Source organism: Sparus aurata, chromosome 17 (genome assembly GCF_900880675.1).
Source record: "Sparus aurata chromosome 17, fSpaAur1.1, whole genome shotgun sequence".
Lineage (NCBI taxonomy): Eukaryota > Metazoa > Chordata > Actinopteri > Spariformes > Sparidae > Sparus > Sparus aurata.
Genome location: NC_044203.1, coordinates 14,932,687 through 14,958,541, shown reverse-complemented (window position 1 = coordinate 14,958,541; position 25,855 = coordinate 14,932,687). Strand labels below are relative to the sequence as shown.

The 25,855-nt window shown below is 40.1% G+C and overlaps 1 protein-coding gene across 2 annotated transcripts; it reads left to right on the top strand.

Moving 5' to 3' along the window:
• Nucleotides 1-1,368: 1,368 nt before the first annotated feature.
• ddc (dopa decarboxylase) lies at nucleotides 1,369-22,761 on the top strand. 2 transcript variants are annotated; one of them, XM_030392593.1, is made up of 14 exons: nucleotides 1,369-1,490; nucleotides 2,712-2,919; nucleotides 5,108-5,221; nucleotides 5,316-5,435; nucleotides 7,714-7,848; nucleotides 9,110-9,253; nucleotides 9,690-9,756; nucleotides 10,253-10,347; nucleotides 11,789-11,856; nucleotides 13,189-13,265; nucleotides 14,190-14,209; nucleotides 14,332-14,430; nucleotides 18,034-18,135; nucleotides 18,516-20,154. In XM_030392593.1, the coding sequence occupies exons 2-14, from the start codon at nucleotides 2,719-2,721 to the stop codon at nucleotides 18,714-18,716; spliced, it is 1,443 nt and encodes a 480-aa protein (XP_030248453.1). In that variant the 5' UTR covers nucleotides 1,369-1,490; nucleotides 2,712-2,718; the 3' UTR covers nucleotides 18,717-20,154. The 2 variants fall into 2 exon arrangements, with proteins under 2 accessions (XP_030248453.1, XP_030248454.1); XM_030392594.1 differs by lacking the exons at nucleotides 18,034-18,135; nucleotides 18,516-20,154 and adding an exon at nucleotides 22,557-22,761.
• Nucleotides 22,762-25,855: the final 3,094 nt, after the last annotated feature.

Below are 25,855 nucleotides of genomic sequence, written 5' to 3'. Positions count from 1 at the left end.
GTCCATATTTTAAGTTAAATTAAATGAATCAAGACACATGTCACATTTACATGTCAGGGTGTGGTTATTATAGACACAGATTCAATATTTAAGTCATTTATCATCACAGTAACAGTGTTACATACCAGCCTTAAACTGGTAAACTGGTGAGTTAAACTGTGGTCACTGTATGTTACTGCGTTGACGATTCAGGACCCTTTTTAAAATTAAGAAACTGTTCTGTGAAACTCTCTTCTGCCCATGCCCACAATATGTTGACAGAAGTTCATTAAAAATCTTTGTGGTTATCACGTATAATCACGTAATTGTATTATTTATTCAACTTTATTAACGTATTACCATGTTAAACTGTAAGTGGATTTTACTTATTATTGAATACAAATCAAACCAAGAGTGAGATCAATTAAACCTATATGCAGTGTTGGGGAGACTTAAACTACATGTAGTTGAACTACACAGCTTAACTACAATTTGCTGTAACTTGCTGGTAGTTAAACTACATTCATATTTTGTGCTGCGTCAAGTAATTCAACTACTTTTTGGGTAATTTTTTGTAGTTTAACCACTCAATGTACTAACTACAATTTTGGCAAATAAGACGAGTCTTTATATATATATATATATAGAGAGAGAGAGAGAGAGAGAAAGAGAGAGAGAGAGAGAGAGAAATAAAAGATCTATATAATATACATTTTATTTTATTTTTCTTTGAAGAAGTTCAACACTGGTGTCCCAGCCAGTGCAGCATGTGAGCGGCTTTTTAGTGTTGGTAAAGATGTTTATAGTGCCAAATCTAGTGCTAGTGCCTCTGAAGTTCCTGTGATGTTGACCAAAAATGTCAGCTTTTGTTCTTTAAAAAATAAAACTTGAGTTGAGAGGCATATTTGTATGTGAATTTTTTGTAGGCTATTATATTTTGTTTCATATACATCATATGTTGATTTATTTAACGCTGATTTAAATGAGTATAATGAGTATAAGTAGTTGCTAAAGCTACTTTTTTTAGCAGTAGTTTTACAAACCACATTTCTCCAGGAGTAGAAATGCAGTTTGTTAAAACTACAGCCAGGCTGAACTACATGTAGTTTTACATGCTACGCTTGCAAACTAGCTTCCCCACTGCATATACAGTGTTAATAATTAATGGGCCCCGGGCCACTCTGCACTGAAAAAATTGGGCCTTAAGGGCGAAAAGGTTAAGAACCCCTGACATAGAGATCTCAATAAACACAGCTTCAGGAACTCCTTACAGATCAGTCTCTCTTATATTGGCCATGAGCCCCATTCCTATTGGCTGGCCTTGTGGGGATGGTGGGGAGGGGGTGGTTAGTGGCAAGATAAAAGGAGCAAATGTCTCTTGTCCTGCTTACACACACAAACACATTCACCACGTGCCTGCCTGTCTGTCTGGCCGTCTTTTTGCGGACGCTTAAGAAGAGGAGAGGGACCACCATCCACCAGCACCACTGCTGAAGCTTAAACCTGAAAATGTAAGTATGCACACACACGCACATTCACACAAACATGTGTAATCCTATTTAAGATAAGGATAAAGACAAGGGCTCTGCTCCTCAGCAAGGGAAAGAGACATGCAGATTGAAGCACTTGTTGAATGATAAGGCACTGTAAAGCGGGGGGCAATGTTCATGCTGTTGTGCCATTTGAATTGGCAGCACATCAGTCAATTTATTTAAAGCTGTTGGCTACTTTCCAATTAATCAATGTTGTACAACTGCTTTATTCTTAATTGTTGGCATGTTCCTGATTTGCAGATAAAAAATTGGCTCATTAACATTGCTCAGAAATGTCCTTTATTCAATCAGCTGGATGTTGATGTGATCAAGAAATCTTGATGAGCCTCTGTTTCAAACAAGTTGATGACACCGCTGTTTGAATACTGTGTTATAATCAGAGAATGAATTTATAACAAAAGTATATACAAAGAGATTATTTTAGACATGGAAATACATTTTGCTACCAAGCTGTCCTGTTCACCTCAGTCCGTAAAGTGAAAGTAAACTAAGCTACGATCAGACTGGCTTAATGTGTTGGTAAGAGGGTCAAGGGCTCATACATACATTTAAATTGTGCAAGCTTATACAAACTGTGTCAAGGAGCACGGCTTAGGATCTGTGTGTGTGTGTGTGGGCGTGTTTGTGTTAATCTTCATCAGTTGTATAAGTTTTCATTATTCACACCTATGTTACATATTTTCATTTTAATTTTGTGTCAGTAGTAAGAAGTAATGAATTTAAAAAAAGATTGTTTTAGATAAAAACAAACTGGTTAATCTCACGTCATTTCCACCATGACGAAGAAACATGCAGTGCAACCAGACCTGAGATGTGCTAATGTGTGCTGATAGACCAGATTTTGATGTAATACACTGTAATAAAAGTGTATCACTGTTTCTAATTAGCTGCAAATCAAGTTATACTTGTTAGCGTATACATTTTCTGTTCAAGTGTAAGTTCATCCAGGGTGAAATCAGTGTGCAATCATTTTATTATCATTGACCTCATGCGGCACAGGAAATCTGAAATGATTAATAAATTCCTATCACTGACATCAACAGTGTAATTAGTATAGGTGTGAATGTGTGCATATGTCATTTTTAATGTGTCCACTGTTTGAATAAAATCAATCAACAAGAAAGTTGATATCAGCAACGTGGTGCTTGACAAATAAAATGTTTCTGCTCTGTGTTCCAGTGGTACAATGGACGCAGCAGAGTTTCGGCGCAGAGGCAAGGAGATGGTGGACTATGTGGCTGACTACCTGGAAAACATAGAGCAGCGACCAGTCTACCCAGATCTGGAACCGGGGTATCTGCGCTCTTTGATCCCAAATGAGGCCCCGGCAGAGCCTGAGACCTATGAGGAGATCATGAAAGATGTGGAGAGGGTCATCATGCCAGGGGTGAGTTCATTCTTGTGGTGGCTTGCTGATGCACTAAGGGATCTTGCAGAAGCACAGATTCTCTTATTCTCTTCTGACAGTGTCATTCATCATTTTTATTGAGGTAATTTTGGAAAGTAAAATGAAGTACAGAGTAAGGTCCATGTGCTCACCTCAGTAATACTTTTGCTTTACCGATGATAATTTTTTTCCCCCCATGATGGCCCATGATGCACTGAGCTGTGTAGAAAGGAAACTCTGCAACTACTTTGTATTTCATCCCATCCCAGAATGGTGTAGATAACATAAAAGAGGACAATAGCGATAAATGTATAATCGTTGCAATGAAAGTTTTCCAGTAATGTGGAATTATTCCATTCTAAGCATTTTAGGACGTCTACACTGCAAACCAAGTGATCTGCAATCACTACTGCACAATGTAAATTTCGTCTTCTCCTCCTATGTTCATGCTACTAAAAGAATTAGAGAGAACTTTTTACAAGATGTTGGCCCATGTATTTGTTAGTACATTCAATGACCTTCCAAGCAAGCACATCTGCCTTCCATCACCTCAACAGTGGCCATATATCTACTCCTGTTCTCCACCCACTCAAGATTGTTGTTTGTTTGTAGTCTCTTGTCCCCGGTCAATTTAAAATAGCATTTTCTGAGTCAGTCATTGTGTTGTTTGCATTACCTGTACTCATCGTGTTCCCTTGTGCTTTTGTGATCACTACCCTGTCTGCTTGCTTACTAAACCCATGAGCTTATCGTCAGCCAGCCGCACTCACACTATCGTCCACCTGTCCTGCTCAGCTCAGCGATGATATCCGCAATTGCCTCTCTACCCTCTGCCTTCCCTGCCATCCTCATTCTGTTTTTTTTTCTTTTTTTTTTATAAGTTCTTGTGCATGTTAAAGGTCTTGAAAGTGAAAAAAAGCTCCTATCTTCCACAGAAAACACTGCGCCTGGAGCGCCTTGTCAATAGAACTGCCTTTAATTCCATGGCTTTGTGATGACACACCACATCATCATGTAAAACATTTACATAGTACATGCCTATGTTCACGATGGAAGTGAAGCTAAGTGGAAGCTGAAAACAGGCCAGAGCTGACTATGGCTCCCGCAGCTGGCTCAGGCGTGTGTGAGCTGACCAGTCAGAGCAGAGAATTATGAAACTGAAAATTTACACAACATGTCTCCTTTAACTTCATTGTCTGTGTCTGCCTTCCGGTCCACCTTTACTGATTGTAACAGTGTCCATGCCTTCAGTAAGAAGGTCCTTGGGTTAAGTCAAATTTTTTTTATTGAGTTGGCATGTTCAACCTTTGGTGAACCACTGGTTTCCTTCTACAGTCCCTGATATGACCTTTAAGTATCTAATTGGCAGGCATGATAAGAGCTGGTAAAATTCTCTAAATGCTATGGAAAGGTGATTCACTGCTTTCTTATCTAAAAAAAAAATCTCATTTGGCATAGCGTAAAGTGGGCCATCTTTTATGAAAGGAAAGGGGATAATGCTGGCCCACAAGTCGTTGTGGCATCAACTTGTAAATCATTTGTCAGTTGAAGATGAGATTTACATATTATACTAGTCTAGTCAAGTGTTGCAAGAATAACGTATAACAGTGTTATAGCAGGCTGTCAATTATCAGCAGAGGTGCTTTTAAGGGCAAAGCAAGCAACTTTATTTTATACAGCACCATTCAGACACAAGGCAATTAAAAAGGCTTTACAGAGGCTTAGAAATGCATTAAAACAAAGACATTAACAACATTTGCAAATTACATCTAAAAGACAGTAAAAGCAAAAAGCAAAAAGAAATAGTTACAGATAAAACAAAACAAAAGAACAATTGGAATCACGGCAAGTGCCACAGTATCTTTCTCCAACACTTATGTATGAAGTCTGAATTTGTATGTTATTAAGAATGTATTGATGGCCCATACTGGAAATAACATTCAATGGGAATTCATTGATTTTATTGTGTATGGAGATTCCATTGCATCCACAAAATTCAGCATTTTATATTGTTTTTACTTTAACTTCAATTTTTCATAGCTAAATAAATTCCTGTCAGTGAAAACACCCTCTGTGTTTCACTTGTGAGAGTGAGGAGTGCTCCACTTCTAAATGATTCACTTTTACTAAACTGTATTAGGGTGAACCATAAGGTTGTATTAATTCAGTATGTTTTATATTCTTTCAGATCACCCACTGGCACAGCCCGTACTTCTATGCCTACTTTCCAGCTGCTTCCTCTTACCCTGCCATGTTGGCCGACATGCTGTGTACAGCCATCGGCTGCATTGGATTCTCCTGGGTAACAAACACTATGTTGTGTCTCTGTATCTGAATCTTAAGCTGATTTAAGTCAAATATTTGAGATTTTGTGTGAATTTTGGTTGTGTTTTCAGGCTGCCAGCCCAGCCTGTACAGAGCTGGAGACAGTGATGATGGACTGGCTGGGGAAGATGCTGCAACTGCCTGAGCATTTTATAGCTGGGACTCATGGTCATGGAGGAGGTGTCATCCAGGTAAGTGTTTTTACGCCTGTGTACTATGTTTGAGGCAGTCCAAGGAGTGAAACCAACTTCTGCTTACATGTATACTCTTCTGCTGTTTCACACATGTAAAGCCAATTCAAAGGTTTGAATTGAGGCTTTAATTGGCTAACAGGAACCATTTTTGTAGTATCTTTATTTCCATAATTTCTCCAGCGTGCTCGATAGTTTGACCTTCATGAAAATAAAGGTGTCCAGACGCACTCACAACCGCCCGGAACCTGTATTCATCAGCAATTTGTGTACTATTGATTTGTCGTCTCTTTGTCACAGCAGCCGCAAATTGGCAGGAAATTGCCTTTTAATATGTCATCCAACGGCGGACAGAGATGACGGTGCTGGGATTGTTTCGTGTGGCAAAAGGCTAAGCATCAGTTTAGTGTTCCATTGACAGGGAGGCAGCAGGCAGCAGCAGCAGCAGAGGATGCTATCTATTTATATGTGTGCGTGTTCGTGGGATGGTGAGTGGTGGAGCATGAGAGTGCACTCTGATGACGGATCATTTCATGCCTCCTCTATTGTGACCACCTGAGTGTGTACGTGTGCTCATGTTTTTGTTTCTGTCTTTGCCACTCTGCTTTTTAAGTGCAGCTTACCAGCTCACTATGGCAACGAATAGGGCGCTTCTCACCGCAGCAGGCTAATGAGCGTTGTGTCAGTGAAGCAGATTGCCAGTCTGTCATCATAAACCTTATACCAGCAGAGCCAGGGGGAAATGGGATGGCTTCAAAAAGACCCTCTGGTGACCTTCAATTGTCTTTTTTTTTCACCCCTGTGTGAGCCATTACACCTCTTTGGCAGAACAAGACAGTTTGAATTTGATTAGAATAATTTACAAGTGACAAAAACAATAAACACTTTACTTGACTGATGAATTATGAGAAAGATAATGGGGCAGTCATTCTATGGTTACTTCCAGGTAAAGTTGTTAAGGACACAAACGTGCCGTGTAGCTTTTAGTGCGCACATCATCACCTCTTTTCCTTACACTCGTCAAAGAAGCGTGTTAAAGAGTTACCCAGCGTAACACTGGGTTCAGCAATGAAGTGTTATATTGACCTCACACTGGGTTAATTTTAAACTACAGTACATCTAGTATGTAAGAGCAACCATGCAGTTTGTCTTTTCAGCTGGTTAAGGGAAATATTCACATCAAGGCTTATGTTAGATTTGAAGCAGAGGAGGCTATTCATTCATTGGAGGGTGGGAGGATGGAGGAGATCTTTATAAATGCTACCAGTTTGAGATATGATTACAGCTCAGGGTTCTTTATAAGCAAGGAGAAGACAGGAAGTACACTTTGGAAGCTCGGGGATTGTCTTTATTTATTTATTAATTCATTTATTGTCAGTTTCAAACGGTTCTTTTCGTTTTGGAGCCCCAACAACTGATTTGATGGATCGGTTGATTCATTCGGTGGGTGCCTAACCTCTTAAAATCAGGCTTAATTTTGCCCTGCCTTTGTCATTTGTTTTGACACAAATGACAAAGCCAATATCAGCCTGCATGAGTGATCCGTGCTTATTGATTGAATGATTCAAACATTTCATCGACTTTCTCGCGTTAATGCCCTCGGATACCTCACAAGCCACGCTTCAATTCATTATTTAGCCTCTAACAGTTCAGACAGTATAGGCTGGCTGGATGATGACTCACGACACATTTTTCAAACACAGTGATTTTCTCCTCTAATGAGGATGTGGAGGTGTCACAGCATTCACATCACAGGGAATATCCAAATGTTCAGTGTATGCATGCATCAGTAGGATACACACATTACAGGCTAGTATCAAAGTACAAGTATACATTTGCAGTGTTTCAACATGCACTCCAAGATACCAGTTGTATTCAGGATACTTTCAAATACTTTCTGAGTGGATGCATGTTATCATATTTCATATATTATTATTATATTGTATTTTTTTTTGTTTATCATAGCTGGGATTATTCCAGAATCCTGGTGGCTGTGACATATAATGTGTTTGCTATTCAGACAACAGCAGGCAGTAGTGACTACTATTTCAGAGATCATTTTGAAATGCAGCTTTATAAGCCAACAAGTTGTTCTGCAGCAGCAGCACTGTTACTGCAGCACAGACCAGAAGCCCAATGTCAAACAGTGCAGGGCTTCCCAAGGTTCTCCAAGTATTTGATTTTTGCTTTGTAAATACTGATAACATTTCAATTTGGCATTAAAATCCACAACATTGGAGCTGCATTGCCTTACATGTTACCTCAATTTCTCCAACAGGGCACAGCCAGTGAGGCAACCCTGATGTCATTGCTTGCTGCTCGCTGTAAAGCAGTCCGACGGGTCCAGGCCTCCAACTCTGAACTACCCGAGGCTGAAATCTTCTCCAAACTGGTGGCATACACCTCCGAGCAAGTGAGCACAAACAAGCCTTTTTTTTTCTGAATTCACACACACAATTTTATTACTTTTCTATTTTCAGATATGACTAAGTAATTTAACATGTTAAAACCTACTGATACATAGCTTATTAAATGGCTAATGTCATGGAACAAAATATGACTTTTAAAAAACCTTTCTTCAAGTATGTTGACTCTCACTCAACTGCTTTCCATGTGAGCTCAGATCATTAAAGGTAACCTCAGTAGTAGCGTTAGTTTTCCAGTGATTGAATGAGACAGAGGGTCAGTCAGGCAGCAGCTCCCTGTGATCAGGTTTAATACCAGGCTGACTTCGTGATTGGGTTAGAGAGTTGCCTGAGGGCCACACAGACCTTTACTGAGAGAACAGTTTGTTGTTTTATCCACTGAAGAACACCATTCTATAGTCCGGGTGTACAAACTAAAGCTTATACGCATTTATTTTTGGATAGTGGCATTCTGTAGATGATCAGTAATATCTTATTTAAGATGGTCATTGGTATTTATCAGGTTTATCTCAAAATTAGGATTAGGTTGTCATTGATGAGTACTAAATTGATACATGTGTACTAAACACTCACGGGTCGGACCAGACCCATCAAAGTCTTAACGCATCTGTTAAATGTCATGACTGCATCTTGCACGGTTGAGGTGCTGTGGTGCTCACAAAAATCTGTCCACAGACAGACAGACAGACAGACAGACAGACACACACACACACACGCACGCACGCGCGCGCGCACACACACACACATAATCAGAAATATGCTGAATATTGGATCATATAATTAGCCAGGCCGCTAAAAGGTCAACCTGTCATATATTTATATACACTATATAATTAGTGTATACTTTACTTTTACTTGTATTTTGATACTTAACTACATTTAGTATCATATACTTTTTCTCATGAACTTCGTATGGGTGACTTTCACTTTGACCGAAGTAACATTTTGACATGACATCTTTACTTTTACTCAAGTACGACTTCTGTGTACTTAGTACAACACACAAAAGAGTACACTGGAAACACATTTTGCAATGATGACACACATGCACACACACACACGCGATAGATAGAGAGGGAGAGAGAGAGGGTGAGAGAGAGAGAACTGTAAACATTTAATTCAGTCACAAAGTCAGTCAGTACAAAATTAGGTTTAGTGTCTAACCAAATACGTGAGGAGGTTCAACTCTGATCTAACAACTGGTTTACATCACATTTCTGACAAAGTTTGCATCTCTTTCTTCCTAAGGCTCATTCTTCCGTAGAGCGTGCTGCTCTGATTGGAGGAGTGATGATGAGGAAGGTTCCCACGGACAACAGCTATGCTGTCGGAGGTGACATGCTGAAGAAGATGGTGGAGGAGGACAAAGCAGCCGGACTCATCCCTTTCTATGTAAGACAAAGACAGAAAATATCTAGCTATCAAACAATTACAAGGCCAGGACACAAAAAACAGACACATAAACATCCATAACACTAGATATTGTTTTGTTTTGCATTGAATTCCACACATCTGTCATTGGATTGCTTTTGCTACACATGCAAACATCTCCACCTTCACAACTGCTCACAGTGATACAATTTGCCTGTACCGAGGCTTCTGGTGAAGGATAACATCATTTCTGCTGAGCCTAATGTATGTCTATCTGGTTAAGGACAATAACCCTTGTCTCAGTGAACAATGTTCATAAGGCTGCGATGCTCTACCATCTCTGAATCATGTGTGTTTATCAAAACTGATATCTAGATCCATGTTTGATATATCTGTCCACTTTTGCAAAACAGTATGATACACTAGCTGCTATGATTCGCATGTTTGTGTCTTTCAGTTCTGTGCGACTCTTGGCACCACTCCATCGTGTGCTTTCGATCACATCGCCGAGCTGGGGCCCTTATGTGAGTCAACTGTTGCAGCGGCAGACATTCAGTATTTTTGTGTTTGTGGAAAGGAAAGTGAGAGTCAGGGTGTGTGTAGAAACTCTCATTCCCCATAACCAGTTTACTCCCTGAGTGTATTGAGAACGTGTAACAAACAAAAACAACAAAATCCCCTGTGTTTGTAATTCAGTCATTCCATCAGATGTTCACAGTTGTAGATTGACATTTCTTTTACAGTTGTTAAAGGGTGACTTCACTAATTTTAAACATTAAAGCTCAAGGGAAGTACAACTGCAGATGTGAAAAAGTGGTTAAAAACATTTGGTGGCTCCAGAGGATGCTGCATGTAATATGACATCACTGGAGGCAGTTTATCAGATTGCAAGCAGCTTCCTCTGGAGCAGCAAAAGGCGTGATGCTGCTGTTTTCGCATACACAGTAGTCCTCCCCAAGACCTGTAAACACACTTTTATGTGTTACCCTAATAACCTCCTCCGTTTCTTGTTCCTTCCAGGTAACAAGGAAAATATGTGGATGCATATTGATGCAGCATATGCTGGGAGTGCATTTATCTGCCCTGAATTTAGGCCTTTGTTGAATGGCGTCGAGGTGTGTAAAAATATCCAACACTCACTGTCATACAGCACGATGTAACACAATCAGTATGAGTGTTTTGATAACAAAGTTTCTGGTTCTTGATAAAGTCTCTGGAATAAATCACTCCAAGATAAGACTAACAAATGCCATGGTGGGATTTTAACCTTGATCGTCCTGTGTAGGAAGGGTTTATGTCAAAAAACTTGAAGTGTGCATCCACCTGCATGGACAAATGTTGCGGCTGTTAAATTGGTTGTGAAATTTATCTGGTAACATCTACAAAAGGAAACGCTAACACTGCATACTGATTAGGTCCAGCTGCTTCATTTCTGTTTGAAAGTGGCATAACGTTAATGTCAAGGAGGAAGCGGGCAAGAGTGAGTAATAGGCCGAACAATCGGCGTTCGGAGCAGGCGCATCAATCCGCCTTTTGAGGCTGCCGAGGCAGCTGCTGCTCCCCGAGCTGTGCAGAGACGCAGAGATAAGGACAGAGTAATTTCCTGAGGCAGCGTTAGACCTTTATATTTCACTGTTTATTAGACACACAAGTTCAAACAATGTTGGCGGGGAGACAGAGAACTCAGGCTTGACTGTAAAAAGACCAACTGCTGTTTCATCCTATAACCTTTCAAATTTATATTTTTTTAGTATTTTGAATGCAATAGGGATGTGAGATTTAGAGTTGTTTTTTAAGGGAGTGGATAAATACACTTTTTTAAACTTAATATTATATAGTAGATTATACTCAGATTATACATTAAAGGACTTTGTAACACTGTGATATCAATGATTATCACAGGACGAATGCACCAACAAGGAGCCCAATCTTTTAGGGATGAGTGTGCTGCCCTGCTGGAGGGCTGGCTGGTTGCTAGGATATGAGTGATGGGCGAGCAGGCAACCAGCCCCCCTTTGAATCAGTCAGCGTGGCAACTGTCAGCCAGGAGTCCGCCTCACATTGTATCTCTACGCTGTGTTATTGCATTCATGGAGGTAGAGAAAAGGATATTACAAAAGATAGCCAACAAAAAGATGAGAACAGATTAGGAAACAGGTTTGCCTCTCTTTGAATAAACCCTGACACGAAAGGGTTATTTTCCTCATGCCCTGCAAGCTGTTGGCTTGATGTTCCTCTTTTGCATTTCAAATAAATTGTGCCTTCTCTAGTCCAGATCATGCTTTTGGTGGAAAGGTTGGCTCTGTGACAGTAACGGTTAATACAGGTGTATGATAGTGGGTGTTTTTAGCAAATTCAGCAAATATTACATGGAAAATATTAGAAATGAATGACCTATTAATACATTTTATATTGCTCTGGTGAATTTATTGTACCTTCCAAACCTCAGAAAGTCGCTGATGTTTTTGTGAATCATTGTTATCTGCTGCCTGTCATTCCGGTGGAATCAAACAGTGTAGCTTTATTAAAAATGTTTTCTTGTTTCTTTTTTTTTAGTATGCAGACTCCTTCAACTTCAACCCACACAAATGGCTTTTAGTTAACTTTGACTGCTCTGCGATGTGGTAAGTTGTTGCACTCTCCTCTTATATTTTTGTGTTAATATATCATTAGCGCGGATATAGAGTAAGCTGTGACTGTGTGACACAGAGACCTCATTAACAAAAAAGCGCTTTCTGTATTCTTTAATCACTCAGAACATTTTTACCTCAGAGTGACTCACGGTCCCTATAAAGTAACAGTGTGTCATCACAGAACTGATATCCGTCTACACCTCAATCATTTGCACAGTAAAAATAGAACCACGCTTTCCATCTGCCCCTTCTGTCAGCAGCAGACAAAACCAGATGTGCTTTGCACAAGATGGAAACGGAGGTGTTTCAAACCTTGCATGAGACTCAGGCTCAGTCTGTCCCTGCTGACATAATACCTGTTGCCATTGATATATCCTTGTGTTTAAGTTGTCTGGCACATCTATAACCAATTAGAGTATCAAAATACACTATGGAATATGTTTGACTGTCTGGTCTAGTATAAATTACTGACTATATAGTGTATTACAGTATATAAAGGCGTACATGTCAAATGACAAACACATGGAAGGGGAACTAGACTAGAAGTAAACATACTGTTGTAACAATTTAGAGGGCAGTGCACTCATTTTCTGAAGTTTTAGCTCAACAAAATGACTATCACACAGCAAGTGAGTCTTACATAATTATAACCTAGGTGTATGAATGCTAATGTTTGCTGTTTTTCCTTTTTGTTTAAAAAAGAAAAAAATATTATTAAATAAACTTGCGTCTTTCTTTCACTCACTTCCAAAACAAATGCACGACCTAGCCAGATCAAGATCTTTGCAAGAGGAAGCGGTGGGGCTCATGCTGCTTTTGTCTGCAGTGGCCCCCAAAATACAAAAAGATGTAAAAGGTTCCTTGCACAGTAGCTGCTATGAAGGCGCAATCAGTGAGAATGTTAGTATAAAACATTCAAAATGTTAAATTATCAACAGAATATGAAAAAATTAGAGTTAGAATGTCATGTCAAAAACATTGCAGATATATCTTTTGAAGTTGGCATGCTAACAAGCTAGACACTTTGTATCTCAGGAGGGGACAGTCAGATAGTAAATGGTAAATGGAGGTAAATGGACTTGCAGGAGCCCAATCTACTGATCGCTCAAAGCGCATTACAAAACTTGCCACATTCACCCATTCACACACATTCATACACTGATGGCAGAGGCTGCCATGCAATTTGGGGTTCAGTATCTTGCTCAACGACACTTGGTCATGCAGCTCATCTCAGTCAGGGGGAGCCGGGATTCAAACCAGTGACCTTCCAATCACTGGTGGGGGTTCTGGGTATGATGATTTTTCTTTGCCATACTTCAACAGGGTGAAGAAGAGAGCAGACATTATTGGAGCCTTCAAGTTCGAACCGCTCTACCTCAAACATGAAAACCAGGAGTCAGGTAGAGTCATTTCACTCCAATTATTTGAATCAAGCTCTGATAACAAAATGACAACAATGAACACCTGTGACCTTGTTTACTGTTCACATTGTGTGGAAGGGAGTTCTGAGCCAGAACGCACACCGTTCTGGTTCAGCAGTAACTGCTGGAGCATTGCACTGACATCTTAAAATGCTGTGCACATCCTGACAGGTGTGTGTGTGTGTGTGTATGACCAATATGAGTATAAGACCTTGAGAGGAAAGACACATTTAAAAATTGTGGAAAGTTTTTAGTCTCCCAGTTCTATACCTCCAGAAAGGTAAGCCGATTGACTGCACTTGTGACATAATTGAATGAATACACTAAGGTGGCATCGTAGTTTCTCCTGAAAACAAACCCAACTTCATATTTTAAAAATCCCATAATATTCAGTGTCTGTGTGTTTATGTGTGTGCCAGCGCTGTGTGTGCTGGGGGACACGCTCCTCGCCTGCAGATGGGCTCAGACCAGGGCTGTAATTTGTCTGACAGACGAGCAGCCAGAGAGAAAGACGAGCACCTACCTCCCACCCGACTAAGGCACCTTACAAAAGCCTTCCCTCATTCAGTCTGGACTCTTCAATCTAATTAGTGGTTATTAGCCCCAGCTAACACGGGGCCTCCATTCAGTAGAGATGAGCTATCTGTAGCCAATAGTGTGCAGGGACTGACAGGGCTGTGATCAGTGAGATAAGGGGGGCTGGGTGCAATGACGGCAGCACCTGGACACTGGAACACAGTCCAAATACTGCAGCTTTAGAATACGTCCTTTTCTGAAGCTTATAATGTTCACTTATAATCCCTGTTACTGTAAAATAGCTTGAAAAGCAGCATTAATAATGCACACTGTTAGTAACTGATGTCACATTTTTAACTTATTCCTGAAATGTTCGTCTTTCAACAGGGCTGGTCACAGATTACAGGGTAAGATCAATTCATGCCTATTCAGTTTCTCGCAAAGAAATCGCACAACTCCAGCTAACATCAAACCTGCAGAGGTTACAGTGATGCTCACTCTCCTACTCACTCTCCGCTCTGTCCTGTAGCACTGGCAGATTCCGCTGGGAAGACGATTTCGCTCACTGAAGTTGTGGTTCGTCTTCCGCATGTACGGGCTCAGCGGGCTGCAGGCTCATATACGCAAGGTAGGAGAGCGACTGCATGATGCACTCAACTCAGTTGTCTGAGTCAACGTGTGTCTCTGCACTTAAAGCCCAGTGGCAACATCAGCTGATTAGTGGCAACAGGATAAATTTGAGGGCTCTGGAGATGATTAACGGAAGTGGAAAGGAAACAAAAAGCTGATTTTGGGATAAAAATGTGTTTTCACATGTTGCACGGTTGCATGGGCAATTTTCATGAAACCATGTGAGGAGTTGTCTCATGAGCAGGCCCGTCGCGAGAAGGCAAGCAAACCAAGCAATTGCTTGGGGCCCCGAGCTGGCCTGGGGCCCCAAGACAACGACTGGTTATGAATAACATGCAGCGACAAACTGTGTGAGCGCCCCTTTGATAGTCAATGCAGTAAAGTGCAATGACACTGTTATCGGGATCCCCCTCAAGGGGGCCCCTCTCAGTAGTCGCTGACAGCAGCCTGCCAGCCAGGTTTGTGACCTCTGCTGCCGGCAAAATACAAAACCTCGGCAGTCATCACATGAAGCGTAATAATGCATCAGGAAGCCAGAAAAGAAAGAAGAGAAAGGAAGAGGAGGATAAGAAAAAACAAGATAGTGGTAAGTGATACATTACACTGGATAAAATAGCTCTACTTGTCTTGTACAATTAGTGTAATTTCGCAGCAGGTAGACTAGCAAAAAATGTTTATGTTAGCTACCTGCAGTAGAAGGCAGTGTTTTATTTTCTCACTTTGTGAGAACTGAAAAATGTTAATGTGAGTGTGTGTATGTATTTATGTATATGTGTGTGTGTGTGTGTGTGTGTGTGTGTGTGTGTGTGTGTTTTGCACATGTTAAAATGTTCAAAATGTTCAAATGTTATGCACAGTATATGCAACAGCAGTATTTGCGCTGTCAACATTTTTTTATTATATAAAGTGTGGGTGAACTTAAACTGTATGGCTATGCTGTGGTTCCTGTAGGCTTTGAGTGCGGGGGGGCTCCATGTCCATTTTGCTTGGGGCCCCCAAATTCCTTGAAACGGCCCTGCTCATGAGATAAATGTCCCTGTCGTGGAGAGACAGCACTGAACACACTGACTTTTGTGAGAGGTTGGAAACAACTGTTTTAATCTTCAAGAATACATTTAACAAAACATTACTAGAGTTTAGGTAACTAAAGTTGTCAGATAAAGTTAAAAGTGCAGCCCGACAGATACATCAGTACCAGCTTATATGTTGTCTGATATTTGACAACATCTAAGCTTTTTTTTATTACAGAACATAATGTAGGAAAAAAGATGCTTGGAGTAATTTGTAATAATTTACTGTACTGCTTCATGTATACAGTTTATTATCAGAATCTAAAATATTGCCTGCATTACATATGTATTTTCGTCACAGGTGTTTAAGAGATTATCACAAAAAACAGCTGATATATCATATTTTTACACCTTAATACCGGTATTGGCCCTCCAAAACCCAGTATGGTCAGGCTCTCTCCCTCTCAGTAGTACCATAAAATGGTATCTAAAAATTCTCCTTAAGAACTAGAAAACTAGCTTTCCACCACTGGTATTTATTCATCCCTCTCCACTGTTAAATGGTACTGATTGGCTTTTGTATGAATGCAATGTTTTTTTTATAAAGTTCAATTTATTAAACAGTATGATCATAGTGTTTAATTAATGCAGAAGTATTCCACAAAATGTATGACAGCACTTACAACCAAGTATTTGTTATTGCTAATATCAGTGTAGTAATCCTCGAGAGTTATTTACTTAATCCAAACCCTCACTGTGTCTCAATCATGCCTAAAAACTTCTGGCAATCACATATGCCTGGTCTTTATGGTAAATGCCATCCCCTTTCTCCCTCCCATGTCTCACCCCTAATCCTCCTTAACACTAAAGTCCCTCCAATGCCCTCATCTCTGCCTCCATCAGCAAATCCTGTCAATCAAACATATCTGCTCTGTATCCTCTTTTCCTATCGCTTTTCCATTTGCCGTTTCTTCTCTGAGCGTCTGCCCTGCATGTTTGCTCTCTCTCTCTCTCTCTCTCTCTCTCATGTTCATCCTTCTCCCTCCAGTCTGCTCTGTCAATCAAATAAACCTGTTTTGTGTTTACTCTCCATTTTAAATGAAGCAGAAGCAGAATTGATCCCTGCAGCCATAACCCATGACACACTGCTCTTCTGTACATCCGTCCTCTAGATCAAATAGAACAGTTTGAGCTGTGTTTGTTGTTCTTTCATAGCCAGAGTCAGACGACATGTTCAAATAGAAATATAGCGTCTGTGATGAAGAAAAACACGTTTAATTCAACTTGTTCTTTTTTGTCTTGACAAAGACTAATGAAATACCCCCCTATGAGCGAAAGAGGTTATAAAATGAAGCATTTTAACGAGTCCAACCGAGCGTACAGCGATTATCTCAGCAGAAAAAGAGACAATTACAGTATATAAGCTTGTAAAGACCTGTGAGCAATGGTGAATTAGTGGCTGGGAATGAGGAAACCTGCTGGTGGTCAACAGTTGGTAAGTGTTCAGGCAGGAAAAGAGGAGTTGACGTTAGTACGTGTAATTGCGATAAGACGCAGTGATGCATTCGCTGTCTCAGCGGGCTCCTTGATCATGTGGATGTTGGAGGGGCATGTTTGATCGTACAGTAGCATTTGAAAATTATTCATGACATTTCCTGAGATCAGAGTTTGATACAGACCATTTCATGGGGATGGAGTGCTGCTTTGAGTGAGCAGTGGTACCATGGTGTGCTCTATCTTAACATACTGTTTTAATCAAATGCATTCGTTTATCAGTAATTTCAAGAAGTGACGTTAAGCCCACAGTAATGTGCTTCACTCCTGTCCTCTGATTTGAGTGGCTGCAGGCACGGTGCTGTGCACACGTGATGATCCAGCACTGCCATCTAGTGGAAATCATAGAAATTACCACCTTTAGCATGGTCGCTTGCATGAGACTAATTGTTTACTTGATAATAACAATCAGTAATAAAAGGGTCATCTAAAGTTAATCAAGTTTTTAGTCAATAGTCATTTCACTGTTAACAAACAACGAAACACTTTATAAACCATTTATCAAGCATTTGTACAGGTTTATAATGGCCGTCCACATATATGTAGATGAACTCCACAGTATTTATTAGGCATCACAAAGTATTATAAAACTTAACAATGACGGTGGCTTAATAAAGGATTGCATTTCCTTGTTTCTTAACAGTGAGACCATTATTAATTAAAGTTTAATTAACTGTAAATGCGCCATTTAGATAGATAGAATTACCATAATGATCCCAGACTGGGAAATTATTTTGTTTGTAATATTTATTTGTATTAATATTATGTTTATTTGTTAGTAATTAAACCACAGTTTCTTCAGCAAATGCTCTACTACACTGTATATAAATGATTATACTTAAAAACTGTGACCTTTGCCCTTTAACTTGTGTGATAAACGCAGTTCAACCCAATGAGCTAACATAAGACTGAAGATCTCGAGAGAAATACATGTGTTCTATAATCCACACACACTGTACATCACTGGATACACTTTCATGCAACAGTGCACGAGTCAGAGTACATAATATAATATACAGTATGTCTCCTTGTTACAGCAAGTGGGCCTGGCCAAGGAGTTTGAGAGTCTGGTACGAGCAGACAAGAGGTTTGAGATCTGTGCCGAGGTCATCATGGGACTGGTCTGCTTCAGGCTGAAGGTAACAACATCCAACATGTGATCCTTTGTTAGATTCCCCCACCCTTAAGAAAGATCCAAGTTGAGTTGTACATGCAGATCTGAGACAGGACGTCCATGTAAACTTTAAAAAAAAGATCCTTCCCCCCCTGTCTGTTATGTTGTTTAAGTAGTTGAAGGGGCATATACTGTAAAAATCCAGGTGGGTTATGAAGTGGCGGTTAAAGTTTGCATTATAGCTTGTTTCTGCATGTGATACAGGTAACAATGTAGAACTAAGAAAATATAAAGATCCCTTAAGCAGTAAGCAAACAGTATAAAATGCAACATGAGCAATAGTTTGACCCAGTTAAAGTCTGGCTGTTGGAAACAACTCGAGCGTCATCTCCTCTTTCCTCTCAGGGCTCCAATGAGCTGAACCAGGACTTGCTGAAAAGGATCACCAACGGCAGAGAGATCCACCTCGTGCCTTGCCAGCTCTCCAGCCGCTTCGTCCTGCGCTTCGCCATCTGCGCTCGCACCACAGAGTCACGTCACATCCAACAAGCATGGCATCACATCACGCAGCTGACCTTTGAGCTACTGCAGGAGCCCAATCATTGACCAAAAGGCCACTCCGACGCCGAAATGAGGACCAAAGTTCAGGGAAAAAAGCTTCATGTTGCAGATGTAAAATGTCATAAAGGGAATGAACAATGATTTAGCAGCTCACTTAGTGATCAGGTGTGTTACTGTCTGCAGCTGTTTTATTTGGTCTAGTAAACAGTGGTCATTATTTTGCTGATTGAAATGAAAACAGCTTTTGCATTGATGAAATGTGCATAAGAGGAAAGAACACAGGGTTCCAAATATTGCATTTTCTATCTGCAACTTCTCCCTTCATTAACTTTTATCTCTCACTGTTTAATGAGTATTATATTGTCCTCCTCATAATGCACTCCTCCCCACGCAGCCCTTTCTTTATTGCCTATGCCGCTTCTGTGTCTTCTATGTGTAAACGGTTGTTCGGGCTGAATTCTCCGAGTTCCATGATGAATGTATTGCACATTGTGTGTGTGTGTGTGTGTGTGTGTGTGTGTGTGTGTGTGTGTGTGTGTGTAAACTGATTTTTGAGTCCATGTGTGTCTGCAATTTTCTGTAGGCGCTCACACAGAAAAAGCTTTTTTATGTGTATGTTTTGTGACAGGCTTTGATAGAAGGAAATTAGCAGGTTGAGACAGATAAAGTCATAGTTTGGCTATATATTGTATGGAAAGCTTCACAAATGCATGTGAGGCAAAAAAAATAAAAAATAGCCCTTTTATAAGTGCATTCATTTATTTCTGACCTCATAAGCAACACTTGATATGTCTAATATATACTGAAAGAGAATCCTTTACAATTTCTTCTTCTTCTTTTTTTTTTTTTTACCATACTTTTATTAATCATATAATGTCTTTTGCACAGATGGTCCGTATTCCCTAAAGCTGTAGCACAAGTCAATCGCTCTTCCACTAAGATGAGAATGGCTCTATGTAAGTTTTGGGGCACACAGGATGCATATTTGTTTCGTATTCCCATTTAGTTGTGACACATTTGACATAATCACCCTACACTGTGTTGTATCTTTCTATGTTCAGACAAAAAATAAATGATCAAAAAGTTAAACATTAAAAGAACAGAAACAAGATATTGTGTATAAATGGACAACACATTGAATATTCACTGTGATTTTGTGCCTATGGACCCAGGGATATCAGAACCACATTACTGTTTCATCATATATGTTTTAAGATTTCAGATAAATTCTGAACAAGACCAGTATCCTTCCTTCTGTCCACATCCACAGTTTATCTTGTTGCTATCATTTGTAAATTGGCGAGCCCTGACATTTGTTTGCCAGGAGAAATGTAAATCTGTTGTGTAACATCATAAAACCTTGTTGTTAATTCATATGGTCATGTCAAAGCTGGCTTAGCGAGATGCTTTTTTTTCTTCAGGTTGGCTGTGTGCTGCATGCAATGGTGTGGGTTTGTTTCAATAAAATCTACTGTAGTCTGCACAGAGTTTCTGTTTGTTTGTTAAAATCCTCATGAAAGCTTTCATATATATCAGGGTCACAAAGAAAATATTTGGATATTTCAGGTTAAAAATAATCTTTAACACGCTGCTGGATGCAACAGGAGGTCATGTTTGTAAGCAAGTATATTACTGAGAGAGTTGTACAAATTCCCGATTGAGTCCTGCTGTTCCTCTGCTGCAGTGCACTCAATTAAAGATGACAGGCACACACACCCACATGAATATACACACACACACACACACACACACACACACAACCAACCAACATGCTACGCCTCCTCTGAGCGCTGTAATCCCCGAGGACAAAGGCCTGTGTTCTATAAATACAGATGAGGATTCAGTATTAGAGGTTAATTCCTAGCCCCTTACTGCTCTACAGCATTCGCCTGCTTATTCACTCGCTTAAAAGGTTAAATAAAGATCGTTCTGCAGGCGACTTTACAGTACAGCAATAGTTGTAGACGGGCAGACTTAGGCTAGAGCACTTTGTGTGATTTGTAAAAAATGAAAATCACACAGCTGGTTGAGTCTGTTCAGACTAAACTGTAAGCCAGGATGATGGGACACATGGGACATAACAATGTTATTACAGAGGTCCTACAATTCAAGTACTTGCCGTGGTGTACTTGACCTGTATATGCTGAATATGAATGAGATATGTGCTTTCAATTCTACTACATGTCAGTTAAATGCACACAGAAGGACAGATGCTATTGTACGTAGAGGCAAGACTGTTTTTGTAAATTTGTGTTTATTATTCATGAACTAGACTTCCATTACCTTGGTTATAATTATATTCATACATTTGTTGGATAATGTGCTGAATGTAGCAATGTAGGATTTGAGCGCTGCAGTACTCAACACAAAGCACAACACTGAAAGAACCTGGAATCTTAGTGTTAGAGACTTCATGTGAAAGTAATGATAACATACAATGATTAAAATGCTTCTTGAGAATCCTGCAGTCTGGTTTGGTATGAAGCAAATGTGACCTCCTTGTTAAAACCTAAGGAGGTACTTGTCATAATCACAAAGTAATATTGGGACTACTTAGTAACTACTCAGTGTATTGTGCCATGTTACTTGTTGGGAAACTAAAATAGTAAGTACTGACTAAGCTATAAGTAAATAAGGAGTAATTAATCAGGAACAACTCATTAAAAAAAGTTGTTGTTATTCAGATTCAAAGTCACATTTTAACCAATCATTACCTAATAATTTTCGGAAAACTAGTCACATTTGTGCAATATATTGTGCAGTGCTATTCTGTAGAGCTTGTGTTGAAAAAAAAATACAACTGCCACACAAATGTAATTTAAGGGACAAATAATGTCTCTAGAGTTGCAGTTGCTCAGATTTCCCACAAGAGGCCACCTTGCCTCCACATGCTGCCATGACATAGGCTGCCAAGACTTCTGTCAACTGGCAGCCTCACAGTTGTCAGTGTATGACCCACATCCCAAAATATGCTGCTGATACTGATACCAACGGATATGCACTAATGCATGACCTGCCCTTTGCATGGCCAGTCTGTCTTTGGGTCAAATATACTGCAGTGTACTATTTAAATACACAGTCACTATACTTGTGAATTGGGTGTAGACTTCACTGTGTGTAGTGTAAAGTACCTGCCAAGAAAAACAGCTTTCACTGCCGTCTAACTGCTGGAAATTACCCTCTTGAGAAATTTTTTAGTCAGTTGCTGTCAAACATTTGTCCTCAGGGGTGGAGCACAATTGTTTTGGCAGTGTGTGAACCTCTCTGCTCAGCAAGCAGCTCAGAGAGCAAGTTTTGAAGTAAGCGTTTGTAGTGAGGTAGGCTGCATTTAAGCTATGTCCTTATTAATATAACTATCTCTACATCCACTAACACTTGTCAGACAAAGTTGACCTGCTTCTGTATGTGGCTGTCAAATCATTGAGTTACTTGACCCCAGCTCTCTGCCAGGGGGAAAAGTGGACTAAATATACAGGGCCCTGATGTGAGGAGGGTCCACAAAGACTCTATAAATAATCATTGATAAAAGTGATAATTTTATGCTGCACCTGTTTGCAGTTTCCCCTCAGTTCTGCTAAGCTTCATAACATTTTTCATCTTATATTGTGATGATTATGGACTTTGTATATGGGGTTTTTCTGTGCTTCATGTTTTTTTTATTTTGTTTTCTGTGTGGTCAGAGATGCTCTGCAGAGACTGGGCATGCCTCTCACACCCCTGCAGCCCATCTAACCATCAGCACCAGTTTAAATACTGGTATTCTCTCCACTTGCTGCTAAATTTTGTTTAATTCAATTCATCACTGTGGTAATTATGGCAATACAACTTATGCTACTTCTTTGTTTTCTTTTGTGACTAGTCTTTGTGTTTCCTCATCTGCCTCAGAGCCTGTGCAATCTCCGAGCTCCAGCGGCACCTACCAGCCAAAATCTTTCTGTGGATCCACTGCGTCTCACTCATCTGTGCCTTCAACTAAACCTCAGCCTCCCAGTACTGAGAGCCCCAGCCAAACCATCTGCTGTGACACCAACCCGAGCCTGAGCCTGAGCCTGAGCCTGCGCATTCCTCCACCACCCATTCTCATGAGCAACCTAAGTAAAGTCCTTTTTCTCCCTGTCTTGATGTCCACCTCAGGGTCCAACCCACAAATTGTAACACTTCATTAGTTCACTATCAACCTTCCCATCAGTTTTTGGACACAGCAGGCAGCTGTTTTCTGGGAATTGCACTAAAAAACAACCATACTCCTCCAGACTCCAGCACCAAAGAGTAGACAGATAACAGTTATCAACTACAGTAGCTAGTGAAGATAGAGGAGCATTTAGCAGGAGGTAGTGGATAGCAAAACAAACCTAAAAGGGAAGTAATGTCAGGTTGATATAATGAAGATCAACCTGAACTCAAGCAAAGTCCAAATATCAACCAGTTCAAGAAAATGTACAAACACATGTTATTTAGCGGGTACAATGGATAATGGTCATTAATGAGTATTGGTGATTATTATTTATTAATTGATGTGGCATGGTGAGGTAGAGAATGTGAATGTGTATATGGATGTATGTATATGTATGTGTATATATGTGTATGTGTATATGTGTGTGTATGTATGTATGTATATGTATATACTGTATGTGTGAATGTACATATATGCATGTATATGTGGATGTGTATATGTGTATGTAGATATATATATTAATTTCATTTAGACAAAGGGGTGAGAGCTAACATGAACATATACAGTATTTGTATAGATATACATATGTGCACTCCCTACAGAAAGTATTTACCCCCTTGGATGTGTTTCCCTTTTATCAAATTTACAAATGGAATCATGGTCAATACAATTTGGTTTTTTTTGACAAATTACAAAAAAAACAACTTTTCACAAGTGAAAACAGATTTCTACAAAGTAATATCAATTAATTAACAAGTATCCATTCCACCCTTTAAATTGACTGACCTAGTTCAACAGAGGTCCAGCCAATTGGTGCGAGTAATCTCACAATTATTGAAATGGAGACCATCTGAGTCCAATTAATGTGTCTCAAGCGAGAAATATAGACACCTGTGTCTGGAGGGTCCAGTGACTGGTTTTTCAGTATTCCTTGCTACACTCCAAGCAATTCTGTGAAAAGGTCATTGTAAAGTATAGGTCAGGGGATGGATCCAAAAACATTTCCAAGTCACTGAACATCCTTGGGAGTTCTGTTAAATCCATCATACAGAAATGGAAGGAACACAGAGGAATATGGTGTAAATCTGCCTAGAGCAGGCTGTCCTCACAAACTGAGTGACCATGCAAGAAGGTGACTAGTGAGGGAGCCACCAAGACACCTATGACTATTCCAAAGGAGTTAAAAGCTTCAGCTGCTGAGATGGGAGAGACTCTGCATACATCAACTGTTGCCTGGGTTCTTCACAAGTCAAAGCTTTATGATGCGTTACCCTCGGTTCCAAAGATAAGGCAGAACTCTAGTATAAAGTTTTAAAACAACACTTGTTCCTTTATTCATACAAAAGTTAGGCTCAAATCTATTTATTTATTGGCACATATAAAAGAAGTGAACAGCTCCGCTCTGTGTATCTTAACACGAGGCCATACAAAGGAGCGCAATCCCGCTCAGCGATAGCTGTTCAACCGAACACTTCAACCAAACAAAAAATGAGAAGAGGAAAAGGAACAGCAGTCAGGCCATACACCGCTGCTCCTCATGCACCATACAGACTGTCGCAGGGTATAACTCCGCCCTCCTCTGGCGGCTACAGACGCTTTACGTGTGTCAAAGAGAAAGCCACTGAAGAAAGCTAATCAGATCTCAACTAGAATTAATCCAAAGGCATGTAGGTGACTCCAAGATCAACTGGGAGAAGGTTCTTTGGTCTGATGAGACCAAAATGGAGCTTTTTGGCCATCAGGCTAATGTTTGGCAGGCACCAAACACTGCATATCACACAAAAACACCATCCCCATCGTGAAGCATGGTGGTGGCTGCATCATGCTGTGGGGATGCTTCTCAGCAGCATGCCCTGGAAAGCTTGCAAAGTTAGAGGGTAACATTAATGCAGCAAAATAAACGGAAAACCTGGAACTACGATTTGGGAGAAGATTTATTTTCCTGCAAGACAATGACCTGAAGAATACAGCGAAAGCATGTATTCTTGTTAGTTAGTGTATTCATGTATTTCATACATTGTATTGCTTTATACCTTATTTCACTCCCATCATAATCTCTTATTTCCCTATAGGTTATATTTACTAATCCAATATTTCCGTAATGGAGACTGCCACTACGCCAAAAAATTTCAGAGGAGTACACAGCTGGAATGACAATAAGCATCTTGAATCTTGAATTACAAAGAGAAGAGGACATGATGTTTGAAACGCACAGTGCAGCTGTATTACGATCAACAAATATTTAGACAGTCTAAATTTTCAGCTGCAGCTTAAACATGGACAAAAAACGTAAAAAATCCTGACACAAAGCAGGATGATGCGTGAGGTTCCAGTATTATATGCCAACCCAACACATGATGTCAGCTCCACTGTTTACCACACACTTTACTTGGCAGCCTCCATACATCCATCGTTTGAGGTTACTGGTTGGATGCTCGCCGCAGAGATGTTCTCACTTGGGAGGCATCAGATGGGAAAACATTACAGCCTAGCAGCTATCAGCACATAAGTGAATCTGAAGTAACAACTAGACTTGAGACCTCCGAGATCACGTTACATGGCCAACATTTAATGCCTCGTGTTGAACTTTGCACTGATTTCTGTTAAAACTGAGACTTATAATTTGATTAGGATAAGTGTTTTCTTTTTGATAATTCAATAGTTGTGTGACGAATGTTGTTTCACAGCTTTAGTATGCAAGAACTACGGGGTTGTGTTACATGTCCCCAGAGGATGTGTCTCTGTTGCATCATTGGTGGAGGAGAGAGGTTTCAATATGATGTAGAGGCTACGTCAGTACCATAAAGTCGGTTCTCCACAGTAGCTACTAGAGGGAGTAGGCTCTTTTGAGTTGGGTTTGAGGTTGGGACGGGGAGGAGGGAGGGTGAAGCGAAATGGAAGGGGGACTGGGTTTATAGTGCACAGGTCCACACATTAGAAACCCATACATTAGCGACTTGATGGGCTCATTTTGAATGCTTCAGTGATGTGTGTACAATGCATGTATGCA